The sequence below is a fragment of the Durio zibethinus genome, chromosome 17 (assembly GCF_047325235.1).
Source record: "Durio zibethinus cultivar Kanyao isolate XHJ-2024 chromosome 17, ASM4732523v1, whole genome shotgun sequence".
NCBI classification, from domain to species: domain Eukaryota; kingdom Viridiplantae; phylum Streptophyta; class Magnoliopsida; order Malvales; family Malvaceae; genus Durio; species Durio zibethinus.
Window position 1 is genome coordinate 1,533,290 of NC_143178.1, and position 13,760 is coordinate 1,547,049.

General features: G+C 35.6%; 2 protein-coding genes across 2 annotated transcripts; both read left to right on the forward strand.

Annotated features, from left to right (window-relative positions):
* The first annotated feature begins 211 nt into the window (after positions 1-211).
* LOC111286095 (uncharacterized) lies at positions 212-5,909 on the forward strand. Its single transcript, XM_022875895.2, has 13 exons — positions 212-384; positions 496-628; positions 748-804; positions 905-1,071; positions 2,092-3,067; positions 3,175-3,285; positions 4,198-4,230; positions 4,382-4,559; positions 4,637-4,815; positions 4,921-5,057; positions 5,183-5,278; positions 5,372-5,441; positions 5,516-5,909. The coding sequence occupies exons 1-13, from the start codon at positions 212-214 to the stop codon at positions 5,621-5,623; spliced, it is 2,418 nt and encodes an 805-aa protein (XP_022731630.2). The 3' UTR covers positions 5,624-5,909.
* Positions 5,910-8,604: 2,695 nt separating this feature from the next.
* On the forward strand, positions 8,605-13,546 carry LOC111286105 (protein CYCLOPS-like). Its single transcript, XM_089745777.1, has 11 exons — positions 8,605-8,937; positions 9,097-9,152; positions 9,740-9,880; positions 10,017-10,065; positions 10,150-10,202; positions 10,644-11,314; positions 11,628-11,671; positions 11,780-11,828; positions 12,280-12,328; positions 12,553-12,681; positions 13,128-13,546. Exons 1-11 carry the CDS (start codon positions 8,620-8,622, stop codon positions 13,249-13,251), a joined length of 1,683 nt encoding a protein of 560 aa, XP_089601903.1. The 5' UTR covers positions 8,605-8,619; the 3' UTR covers positions 13,252-13,546.
* The last annotated feature ends 214 nt before the right edge of the window (positions 13,547-13,760 follow it).

A 13,760-nucleotide genomic window follows, 5' to 3' on the forward strand; every position in this document is an offset into this window, starting at 1 on the left:
CCTTTTGGTTATCTTTTTTTTGTCTTTTACTTACAAAGGAAAAAAAAAGGTAACTCTCTGCAATTTTAAAAAAGAACTCATAAATAACTAATGATTTGGGCATTCAGTCATTGACTACAAGTTTCAACAGTGGTTTTTAGCAACATTGAACAGCACGGCAGATGGGTTGGATAAGGTTGCATGATAGCAATAATATAATCCAAGGATATAGATGAAGAGAGGCTGCAGCTGCTGCTTGCGGTTGCTTTCACAGTCATATCCCATTTTCTTGAGAGAGAATAAAGAATGGGCAATGGGGAGAAAGTGGCTTGGATTATGGTTGAGGTTAGCCCCATCTAACGTTTGCTTTGAGCTACTTCTTCCTGCCCTGCCCTGCCCTGCCTTGTTATGCATAGCCATAAGCATCTCAATGCATATCAGTATATTATTTCACCATAACTTTGCATAAATTTAACATTTTAACAAAATTCCTTTTGACTTTGGATGGAAATATAGTTCTATCGATTTCTATAACGTTCGGAAATGGAGTAATTCTCAGAATCAGCAGCATTTGGTGCATCATCCTCCCTGGATCTTAGGACTTCCATTCTCATCTTTTTCCTTGGACCATATAAGTCTGCATGGAATGGTTAGGATCATCGTCATCATCAGTTTTCAAGTATTTGAAGCACATGGTTGAATGAATTATGCCATGTGCTTTCGTAAATTGATCAACAAAAGACTTTCTTAGAATTACTTTTGGTTTAGATTACTAGGGTCGTTAGGACAATAATCACAGCCTGGACTACTCGGTTTTATCTCAATGTTTGACATAATCACCAAAACATTTTATCAATTATTAGTATATATATAAGTATATAATCATTAAATGACTAAATGATAAAGGATTATCTAAACCTCGTAGATGAAAAATTTTTGGATGAAGGCTTATTTTCCTAATAGAAGTTCCACCCCTTTCTCAATTATGCTTGCATGTGATTTACCCCTTAATCTGTCGTATAAATTTGATTATAGGAATAAGCTGTGGTTTCAGTATGCTAGGACAAGGCAAGAAGCTACATTAAGGGTAAGGTGATGCAGAATTCTTTCTTCATATTGTGGACTAATCTTCAGTAAAATTGTATCCGTCATCCTCCATTACTGCCCTTTCTATGAAGAAACATGAGTCCCTAACCTCCATATTTCGCCATTTCATTGTTAAATACATTACCAAAAGCCTAATAAATTCTGTGATAAAAATCATAATTTCTCAAAGATGATGAGAGAAGACAAGCTGGCATCCGCAAACAAGATATGTTAAAACCATTTCATCTTCAAGGCAAATAAAATAATTATTTAGAACAAAACAGGGGTAGATGAGAAAAATGTAGGGATGGCCTGCCCTGTGTGGTTCATAAGCCCTCGATTTCTCTCTACTGTAACACCCTCCTAGAAAGAAAGAAAGAAAGAAAGAGAGTAATATGTTTATTCCCAATAAATGGGGCTTTCAAGGGTCGATTTAAGAAGCCAGCACTGGAATGCCGAAACTTGTCTATTAGTTTCAAACAAAGCAGGTGCCTTGATGAACACCAACCTGGCCGGGGCTTTGATTGATTCAAGTCAAAATTAATTTTTAAAAACTTTGACTATATGAAAGCTTAATTAATTACATAGGTTCCAAAGAAAGACCAGGTAAAGCAAGACAAAGGAAAGAAAAAAAAAAGAGTAAAATATGAATAAACTGGTACTATGAAATTTCTTTGGAAAAATTACGACCTAATTTTTGTATACAAACAACAAATAAAAACTGAAACAATGAGCTCCGTTAACAGGTAAAACCCGAGCAGGGACGTGCTAAGTGCTAACTAGAGTCCAAATTTATCCCTCAGAATTGCTCGGATTTGTCGATCGTTATATATAAATACATACATATATATATCCCCTTTCGTCCAATCAAGCGACAAGCACCAGCAGCCGGTTTGATAAACCAATGAGTTTTAGTGCGACGAAATCAACCATTGTTTACGAAGCCCTAGTACATCTCAACACTCATTAATTTTATCGAACTCTGTGGATATTCCCGTCATCTTTACCGGTAGGTTAATGTATTAGGAATTTGTTAAAAGAAAACTTGCAAAAGAAACAGAAGAAAGGGCACTTGCTGCGATGCAAGCAAATTAAGTACTACTTGCATATTGCAGATACTAACAGCTCTGCATATGCGATGCCGAGTCCAGCTACTATCCCCCGACGCTCCTCATCCGATCCAGACCTCACAATCACAATATCCAAATCTGAGATTCTCAAACATAGGTCTAGCCGCTCCTCAGCGTCCTCTACTCGCCCTCTAAAATTGTCTTATTGGAATAGTTGGAGCAACATCAATAAACTAGGCGACTACGTCAGCCCCAGGCGACGGGGCAACGATTCCTCCAATCATTCTGATTTAACAGAGGAGAGTCTCGATGCACATAATAAGTTGCATGGCATAGTTTCTAATGAGGTTCATATGATCAGCGACTACATTAGTAGAAGTGTGGATGAAAAGAACAACAAGTGCAGTCCTTATTACAAAGGACTCACTGATTCAACCCTCTCTATCAATCGTGAAAAAAATATGTCTGGAGCAGATAGTCCAGGACGTGAAAGCCTCACGACTAGCGCTTCCAGTTCTTGGTCCTCTTTGTTAGTTAAAATGCAAGAATTTGGTTCCAGCTTCTTCACCTTCACAAAAACTGGTAACAAGGGCCCCTCTCCTCCTGCTGCTCCAAAATCTGTTAAACCAACTTCTTCATCATCGACATACACTAAAGCAAGTGCTCCCAATGAGATGAAATCGGAGGAAAAGGAGGCCGGTGATCCTCCTGATGCTCAATTATTTGATAAGGAGAAGCCTTTGAGGGAGAGAGTGTTAGAACCGTCTGCGCCAATAATCTTGCTAGCTAAAACTTTTGTTGATAATGATGAGAAGGAAGAGGCCAATATTCACAAGGTGAATCAAAAGTTCATATTGGCAGACAAGTATCGACCTAAAGCTTTAAAAGATTTCATCTGCAATCGAAGTGAGGCCACTCGATTGCAGGCTCTGGTAAGATTACTTTATCTCCTTTTACATAAATTCTGTAATGTGCCTGTGTTAATATCGTGTGTTGAGCCAAGTCTGAAGTACATTTGAATGATGGACGATGGATGCAGGTGAAATACGGGCCAAGTGCTCACGTTATATTTGAAGGACCTCCTGGCGTTGGGAAGAGAACCATGATCTGGGCCATGCTTCGAGAAACTTTTGGACCCGATAGAGTCCAGGTACCCTAAATTTTGAATATCCGATGACATCGGGCAACATTTTTTTTTTGTTAAGTCATGAAGAGGAGATGTCAACTTTTTTATCTTTTCCCAAAACAGAGAAACCAAAAAACACAGACCAAAGTCAGACATCACTGAATAAAAACATAATTTCAAAAGAAAAGTAGAGAAAGCACCTTAGGGATATTGGAAGCTTGTTTCGCAGTTGGCTACCAGCTTTGCTTAGTTCGTTGCTTCCTATGAGATTGGTGGTTGATCCAAGCCAAAGATGTTCTTGAAAGCACAAATGTCCCCGTAAAGGGGATGATACTTCCAATTAAGTTTGAGATTAGAATCAGAAAACACCGTATAGAGGAACCTATCTTGATAGCAAATGCAGCACGTTTGGAGATTAAAATTGATGATCCTGATAAGGATTTCCCACACAGTGAATGATTTATTCTTGATAGTTTCTTCTTGAACAGCTAAGAGGAATAAAAGTGTCATAGTAAGCTGTAGACTCTCCCTTGGGGTTGAATCAAGGTGTTGTACGTAAGCCTTTTTATAAATCAAGATAAGGTCTCTGGCTTGGAAAATTGCAGCAACAGGGTTTGGAGTTTTCCCCTAAAAAATAACCATGTTCTTGACCTTTCTTTTTGAATGTTTTTGAATATTTTCTTGTTTTTTGAGGTAAATGGCTGCCATGGTGTTACTGCGTACTACCACTACGAATTGCTAAATATAATAGAGGTCCAATAATGCACTTTAGCCTCATGACAGTAACTTCATTTCGGGCAAATAGTCATTGATAGACGATATCTGTTGTTTTGTCTGGTATAGAACTATATATAGTAGCATTGTTTTGTAAGAAGCACAGAAACTCCATTCTCTCTTTTAGTTAACTTACGAGAGATTTCTTTTAATGTTTTTCAGACTAGGGACAAGCGTAAGGTATTTGACTTGAAGGTAATTTTCATTCACTTTTGATCAACTTTTTTGTAAGTGATTCACTTGTAATTAATCTGCTGATTTTGACGTGATAATATAGTTTGTATTTGACTTGTCGTAAGCTGGGATCCATCTTTATAATATTCCAATTACAAAATATAATTCACAGGGCGAATCAATAGGAAGAATCGAAGTAAATGTGAAGGAATCTTCCAAACATGTGGAAGTCAATCTCTCGGATCTAAGAGGGTACGTGAAGCATGTAATTGTGGAACTAATGAAGGAAACACGAACCAAGACCTATAAATCTAATAAAGCTTTGTCATCCTACCCTGAAAAATGTAGAGGTATACCTGAGTAATTCCACTCCCTAACAACAAAAGGCTAATGCGTCACTAATTCCCCTTCTTTTTTTTTTCTGCAGCAATTATTCTAAGCGATGCAGACAAGCTAAGCACAGATGCCCTATTGTATATTAGATGGCTGTTAGAAAGGTATAAGGGGGACAACAAGTTTTTCTTTTGCTGCTCTGACGTCTCAAAGCTTCAGCCAGTTAGGTCACTTTGCACTCTCATTCAGCTACTTCCGCCTTCAAAACAAGAGGTGGGTGGGAACAGCACTGAAGTGATCTGAAGTGTTATATAGTCACACTGCAATGTAATTGGAATCATATCAAAAGACTTGATAAAGTTTTCCTTCTGCCTTTAGATTGTTGAAGTTCTGGAATTTATAGCTAAGCAAGAAGGCTTATATTTGCCACGTAAGTTCGCCGAAGAGATAGCGAACAGCTCCAAGAATAATCTGCGTCAAGCCATTCGTTCATTCGAAGCCTGCTGGCACTCAAGGTGATCAGGAAAACAAGTTTCTATATATTCACACCATTAACTCCATCTTCCATCTTCTAGTTTTTATTACCACTTTTCTCTTGTTTGGTATAGATGCACTACATATTTTTATTCTCGAATTTCAGTTATCCTTTCAAGCAAGACCAAGTAATTTTAACCGGATGGGAAGAAGACATTGCAAATATTGCAAGGAACATAATCGAGGAGCAAAGTCCAAAACAGTGAGTTGTTCTTAGCTTAAATTTGAATTTCTGGGGCTCTCAACTTTTACTATAGCTTAGCCATGCACTCGTTTGGACAATCTTCAATTACAGACTATATATAATACGCGGAAAGCTTCAAATTCTCATAGAGCATGATGTATCTCCAGACTTCATATTCATGGTAAGAAATGTTTCCCTGCAAATTAAATAGCAGCTTGAATTAGTATTGTCTAATTTTATCATCTTAATTGGCAGTCTCTGTTTGAAGAAGTGAAAAAGCATTTGCAAGAGAACCTGCATCCTCAAGTTTGTTGTTTATATGATGAATACAATGTACGAACGCCAATATCCACCTTTTCTTAATATTTCCTCACATCTTATTTCCAATATGTTAGGAGCTAATTTCTTATATTAATTAAGAGGTGTGGTGAAAGCATGATTGGGTGTGAGGATGAAATGGGAACAAAGGTTATCGATTCAGTGAAAAAGAACATGAGGATTTTCTCAAGAATCGAAGGTATGTAAAATAAAGGGACATGCATTTGTTTAATACTGTACGACAAAGATTGTTCAATTCTTAAACTTTTAAGTTTGACATTGGCATGATGGACAAGAAAACAGTCTCAATTTCATTCTCTAGTAATTAAAGAAGTACCTGCCCTAGATAAAGTTTACAGCAATTATTCATAACTAATATTCTATGCTTTCTTATTGTTTATTGTATCCGCAGAGTTTATAGCCAGATTCATGAGCTGGTACAATAATCAATCAAGGATGGCAAATGCAGGCAACACGCCTGTAGCCGATGAAGGGACTTCAAGCTGACTCCTTTGTTAGCTCTGCCATTCTGGCTCATTGACCAACTTAATTAGAGAGATCACAGGCACAGGCTCTAACGTTTTACTTGAGAATGAAGGTAGTGGACTAAGCAATGGTGAAACAATAAAAAAGAATGGTTTGCATTATTAAATTAAGTTGTACAACTGGCTCTACTGAAAACTTAATTTATGCCATATTAAATATATTAAATATTATTATTATTATTATTTGAGAAATTTAATTGTCATGCCGGTAATTAGCTTGGAAACTATAATACCAATTGTTTTATTGCGTCAGACAAATTGAATAACATGAACAAGCCAATAAGGTTGGGAAGACATGGGCCGGACGGGCCTCTAGTGAAAGTTCCTTGTTGGGGCCCAGAAAGAAGAGAAGCCCATGCCCCCCGTCTCGAAGGAGCAATTCAATTCATTACTAAATCTTTTTTTCCCCTTCAATAAGCCGTTTTCAATTTTCGTTGTTTTATTTACTTGACATTAAATCTAAAGCACTAACATTAGTTTTACAATCGCAACACACTTGCCAAATTATGGCTTAATATTTTCTTTCTTCTCTCTTTGGAGATAATAAGAAACAGAGACAACAAGCTTATGGCTCGTCTGCAAAAAACAAAAAACAAAAAACAAAATATAAATATAAATTTTACTACAAAACTGTGATGATTGTATGTATTTTTATAAGTCTATTATGGTGGCTGTTCCCGATCCTTTGGTTGCATAATTTGGTCAACTTTAGACTATTTCAACACCCTTTGTATGTTCAGCAATTTATAATTTTTTTTTTTTGAAACGTTCTAACGACAATCTCGAAGTCGTTGTTTATAAAAAAAGTATATACCTTGGGTGAAAGTAAAATTAAATTTCAGGAGCTATCTTCAATTTGATGCAATACTGTTTGGTCTTGAAATTTGTGTCAGAAACAATTAAGAAAGGTACTTTTTTTAAGTGGGTTTGAACTTGAATGTTGTAAAAAAAAAAAAAAAAAAAAACAGTTAAAATCGAGCATTTATATGCTTCCAGTCTTACGATATCCCAAATGCCGGCTTTCCAAAGAAAATGATGATCCTGATTCCTGAAATAAAATACCCTAATATTCCATGGAATTATGCCGATTACATGTTTTTTAGTCTAAATATGTTGCTTGAAAAAGACATTAATGATATCCTAAAAAATAAATAAATTATTTGTTCAAAGTCTCAGCCAATTTCGTCAGTAATTACGCCACATCAACTAGAGTGATTTCATGGCCATTGCTCCGTTCACAAACAATGCTTCAGTCAAAGTAATTGACTTCTTTTTAATTTTTTTTTTTTAAATTTGTTTTTGCTTTGATTAAGATTTAAGAGCATTGCTTAACATTTTCCTTATTAACTTACACACATAACAAAAACATAATTCCTAATAATTAATGTCTAATTATGAATCAAACCTACGAGTGATTCATTCGGCGGCTTTTGCGTTATAACTGGCCTCTAAATTACTTATTATTTATTGCTCCTACCTTCAACCCCAAGCCAGCCAAAAATACCATCGTCTTACATTACATACAAGCTTTTAATTTTAAACTCCCAAACCACTTTTCCTGGTTCAGACTAAGAAGAGCGAAAAAGCACTTTGCCACCGTTGGTAAGGATCTTCATTCCTTTAGAAAATGCAAGTTGAAAATGCCCTCCCAACAGCTACATTTTTTAAAAAGATATGCTGTCCTTTTCAGGCATATTTAATTTCTCTATGTCAGCCAAAAACTCAACACTTAAACCCTCCCGTTTCTTCATTACTAGTAGTATTTTTTAATCTCTTTAAGAAAATATCTTGCCAACAGTATATAGCATAACGTAAATTAATGTAAGTTATTCACACTATCACTCCCTAAATTTTGACAATTCTTGTTAGTTGAAAGCCAAACGTAATCACTGCTACAAGAATTACAGCGGAGAGTAATGAAAAAGACAAATTCATGCTACGTTAGAATCTTAGCAAACTCAAAATTGCAAGATTCCCACCTTTTTTGCAATTGTTTATGTTCACCATAACCCTTTTCTTGTTTAATTCTTATTCAATATATGTAAAAGAAAATTAGTGTGCTTTGGTATGCCGTATGCTCTTAAGTGCATGCATAGGACATTTTTCTATATCATATGTTCATTAATTCTTTTTAATTCATTCTTAGCCCTTAGCTAGGCTTAATTACCTAGTTTTTGCATCAATTTCAGCTTAAGCCTTGAGGACAATATTTTTTTATTTATTGATTTGATAAACAAAAGCATCTTTGCTTCAAGAATTGGATGAATTTCGTTGCTTTTAGAGGAAGAAACTGCATAAAATTTTTGAAGTCTGCTTACACAATAGAGTTGAAGCCTTGATTGGTAGGTTAGAATCTTATTGGGGTTTATACCCTCCGTTTGAGAATTTGATTTACAAAGACTCAAATTCAATCTACAAATGATTGATAGAATCCATTTGTTTACAGGCATAAATATAACTAAATATTAATCATTTATTCAAGAGAAAAGCAATAATATGGTCAATGATGGAAACGAGGGAAGCTTGCCAGGTGATTCTTTCCTAAAGCCAGGAAGTACTAAGCAGAGTTTTGATTCATATCAATCGCAGCCAAGTCATAGAAGTTCGGGCGAAAAGAGTGCCATGGAGACTGAGGGGAGGCAATTTTCAGATTTTTATAGAAACTCAAGTGAGGAGCTGTTTATTAAGTCATTAATGGAGAGTTCAATTGGGATGCCAGTACCAACCATGGAGATGTTGGGGTTTAAGAATCTTTCCCAGAATTTTCGTACGGATAGTGAGGAGCTTTTCCGAAGCTGGCTCACCAATGGAGAGGCAAGCAATTTTTACATTATCATCATCTTGATTCGTTAATATACTACTCGAGTATCCATCAATTTTAACTAGGGAACTTATAATCTTACCTTTTATTCTGGTCTGCAACTTGAGGCTGATTGAGTTCCTCCTTTTTTTTTTATCTAATTGTGTTTTCAGAATCAGGGTCACAATTCTTCTAACATTGCACATCGTACTCGACAAGCATCACGAAGGTAAGTTGGTATAAGAAATTTTCGTTTATTTATTTCGGATTCCATCTCCTTCAAGGCCCTTCTTTAAGTTCCTCAATAATTACTCTCAAAATTACTCTCTGATCTAAAAGATCCTGCATTTCCATCACGATTTTGAAAACCATGAAACAAGAAATGAAAGAACCTTCAAAAACTTCTTCCTGTATTTTTAATGCTTATGTTGCTGGCGATGTGAAAATAAGATTGAAAAAAAATTGATGTCAGGGTACCCTGAAAGTGATCCTTTGTTACTTGATCTGGTGATCTATCCAACATGCAAGGGGAAGGAGGGAAAATGAAATAAAAATGGCAATGAGTCAAAACTGTACATCGGCTGCAGTTACGATCATGATCTAGAATGGAAGTGTTATTGCCACCATAAATGTTACTTCTGAGAAGCTATATTTGTACGAGTTCACCTTAAACATCAAATTACGAGAGAAGTAACTCTTAACATTTGAAGAGAGAGGACATGATTCTTCTTACTGCATGTGTCCCAAAAGCTTTATTTATTCAAAAGTCTTCTTGCAACTTAGATTATACGTATTATTACTTGGAATTGAGTGCAGATTATCTACTGAGATGGCCAGTTTGTCCAGTCAGCAGCCTGGAACTTCGCTTCTAAAGAAAAAGAGCAGTGATGTCTTACTTTTGCAAAATAATTCGATTGGGTGCGAAACCTCCGAGGTCTGCAACCAAAATTCAATGAGGTGGCACTGCGGCACACTTCTAACAGCTATTATTTTATAGAAATCTTCATCTCTTTATGTTATTACCAGTATTGGCTTTTAAATCATTACTGATTTCTATGATTGAGAGATTTCCTTTGGGTTCGTTTCTCAGCAGGACTGCTGTTGAAAGGGGATTGCAGGCTAGTAAGTCATATTTAGCACAGGTTAGTTTGTATACAGCTCTGTACAAAAACTTCAATTCAGCAAAGTTTCACGACCTTTTGATGCTATCTGACTTTTTGCTGCAGGCATGGTTTCACAATTCACAACCCATGACAAGGAGTAGATCTTCTGAATTAAGGTATTTCCAATTCATGCTGATAAGAATTCCTATCCATCAATCCATGGGAAGTTCAATGACAATCGCGTTGTTGATCTATATTGGTTTACAGAATAGGGATCTTCCTTTAATCTACCTTACCCACTAGTCAAGATTTGAATTCAAAATCCCAGTCTTCTTTAAGGAAAAAGATTACCATTTGATTATATGGTTATATATTGGCAATTTGGTGATGTTTTTCTCAACTTCTTTCCTTAAATTGTTTCTTAAACACATCACTTTATTAGTAATCCAAAGAGCTACAACCATGGAATTTATTTTCCATTTTAATTTAAGCTTATTAATTGTGTTGAAAAACACAAATGGGACGTGCAATTCAAATTTATCCATACTTTTTGCATATTTCACAACAGAAATTGTTATTAATACCTTTAATACACAATATATAAATTTGTTTTATAGGAAGAGATATGCTGCTTTGCAAAATGCTCAAACATCGCTTGATATGGAGGCTGTACTCAATTCTTATGGAAATAGTTTCAACAAATTGAAAGAAGAATTATCAGATCCGAACGATTTCAATGACATCCCCATGTGTGAGAGTCCCAATCAATTGGGCACATTCATGTCCCCATCAAAATCATCGTCATCTACATTTAATGCACCCCAAGCAGGTCATGTAGATAAAGTTTCTTCTGTTGTGAGCATGCTAAAGGGTACACTAGAACGTAAAAAGCTTGGCAACCAAATTGAGAAAGAAGCAGCTGAAGATAGTTCTATTATGCCTAATGGCACCTTCAACCAAGGACAAAGGAATCATTTTCATAACATTCCAGGGGTTTTTGCACCGGTGTCCCTTGGCCAAGTAACAACTACCGGGGTTGTACAAGTTGTTCAAGGGTCTATGGATTTTGACTTGGAAGGTTTTGTGAATGCCACAAACACAATTCAGATGAGCACAGTTTCTCGAGAAGCTTCTCAAAGTGAATCCTCGGCTGCTGCACCAGTGGTTTCATCTGGTTTTGATGCACATGATGGCCCCAGCAATTCGAGCCAAACCTTAAGCATATGTGAAAGCTCAAAGAAACAAGTTGAAAACGGTAGGAGCTCGGAAAGTGGCTCTAAGTCTAAAGGTATGCAATGCAGTTCACATTAGACATAAGAGGGCTTATATCAGTTTTTTCAACAGAAGACTTTTTTCTTTTCTTCTTCATCTTTTAAATTTTAAAAATTTTACTACAAGAGCTAAAGTTTAAACAGATATCATTACAATCTATATGAATGCAAGAATTAAAATGATGAAGCCTGCACATTTATCTACTATTACAATTGGTTGATTCATTATCTTGTACACATTTAATTTTGACCCTACAACCAGTCTTCTAAGAATCATATGCTGATTTACGAATCATTTGACATGAGTTTTTTCTATTGAATGTACTGCAGATTTCAGAGTAAGGATAATTGACAACTTGAAAGATGATCGGAAGGTATTCTTAATTACTTGATATGAGTTTAATGTTCTTCCCGAACTAGGTTGTGAATCTTGGGATGCTGAACTTATCTTTACTTTGTCCTTTTTACCCTGTAAACGTTAGCAGAGGAGAGGCCTAGTTCGATACGGATCTGTGACATCAGCAGGTTCAGGTACTCAGCCTTCCGCATTTGGCTTCTATTCTTGCAAAAGGGGGCAATCCCTGTCCTCTTGAGGTGGATCTGATCCATTTCATAGAATAAAAAAGGCTTTACTAAGGAGTCAGGACCAAACCAAATTGAATATTTTGATTAAACGATAGTAGTAACTTCTGTGCCAGGAAATGGAGATAGACTTCTATAAATGTATAATATTAATAATCACTACTTTGTGAGGGATTATGAAGTTTTTATGTATTTGCTAAGTTCAAGTCTTTAGTTCCATTCGAATCCCGTCATTCTTAATTGAAATTGAATAAGCTTTCTTGAAAATTGTCTCGTTTCCTCTGACATGCATATTCTGGTAGTAGTACTAAGTACATGACTTCCTTTTGCATTACTTATGCATTGGCATACCGATTATACAACCATATAATCTTCACTAACCGAACCAAAAATAATGCAGTGGACAGGGCAGACCCAACGAAAAAGCGGAGAGTGGAGCGGTCACGAAAGTACGTAAAACAATCTGAGCAACTCTTGGGAGAGAATCCTCTTCCTTACCAATGAGCTAACTTGCAGAATTTCTGTTTTTGTATTTTTATCCAAGCTTTTACTTATCAGCGTTTCCGTGGATATATCATACTACTCGATATTTTGAAGTAGTATGATTTAATTATTGTGGTAGGATGCTTATAGTTGAAAATCTTTTGTTTACATTCAACACTTGATGATTTAGGATGGCAGAGGCAAAAGAAAGGAATTCGACCCCAGCAATTCCATCTGACATGCAAGCAGTCTTAAAGCGTTGTGAAACTCTTGAGAAGGAAGTGCGCTCTCTCAAACTCAACTTGTCTTTCATGAACAGGTAATTACGGATCAATGTTAAGTTACTTATAATAGGTAGATTGTAGCCAATAACTTTGAAGTTGATAGAGTTATGTCTGTTTATCAGGATGGTAATAATTATCTGAGCAAGTGAAAAATGAGTGGCTTAAGAAACAACTCAGGATTAATGTTAATTTTACTAATAATTCCTAGCTGCTAAAATGGTGATTAATGCTATCAGGATACACATGCATTATAAGCTCTGAGAGCTCATGTCTCTGCACTGATAGAATTAGAAGCTCATTCAGCGTCTAGCTGCCAAGAAAACAACCAGATTTCACCTTTTCTGTTTATCCAGTTTACATTGTATTATAAATTCTAATCTCAAATTATGCTGAAGTATCAGGCATGTCGCCTTAAACTTGGTTGCTTTTCATGTTGTCATTATTAACCCAATTTACATTTTGTACTAAAAAAAAAACTCAGAAAGGACTCGGAACAAACTAAGCAGATAGAAGAGCTACAAAAGCAGAACGAGGAGCTGACAGATGAAAAGGAGCGGCTCTTAGAAGAGATTGAGAGGATTATTTCAGAATCAGGCAAGATGTGATTAAGCATACATTGATAGACTGGACTATATATTGTCACTGCAGACATTGTGAGCCCTATAATCTATAATCTCAAATGAAAAGAATGTTAAACCTACGCATCATGAATATACAAGCATAGCCGATCGAATAGCACCGTTTTCTGCCAATATTATGTTTGTGTAGGCTAAAATTAACACTGGTCCAGCAATGATTGCTGAACACAAGTATTTTGTATGAGTAGTGAATATATATAAATATGCATATTGGATAAAGCTTTGTAATAAAATCTTTTAATTTATTAATTTAGATTTTTAATTTTAATTTTTATTTAATCATTTTTAGTATAAAACTTTACCTAAAAAAATTAATTTAAATCTTTCTCTCAACATATATATATATATATGAAATAAATTCATTAATTCTTGTTAGGTTCATAAGAAATTATTTTGATCACCTTTTTATACTCTTTTTTCTTACAAGCTACTATGAATTAATAAGGTTAAATAATTGATTATGCCTTTAATTCCAT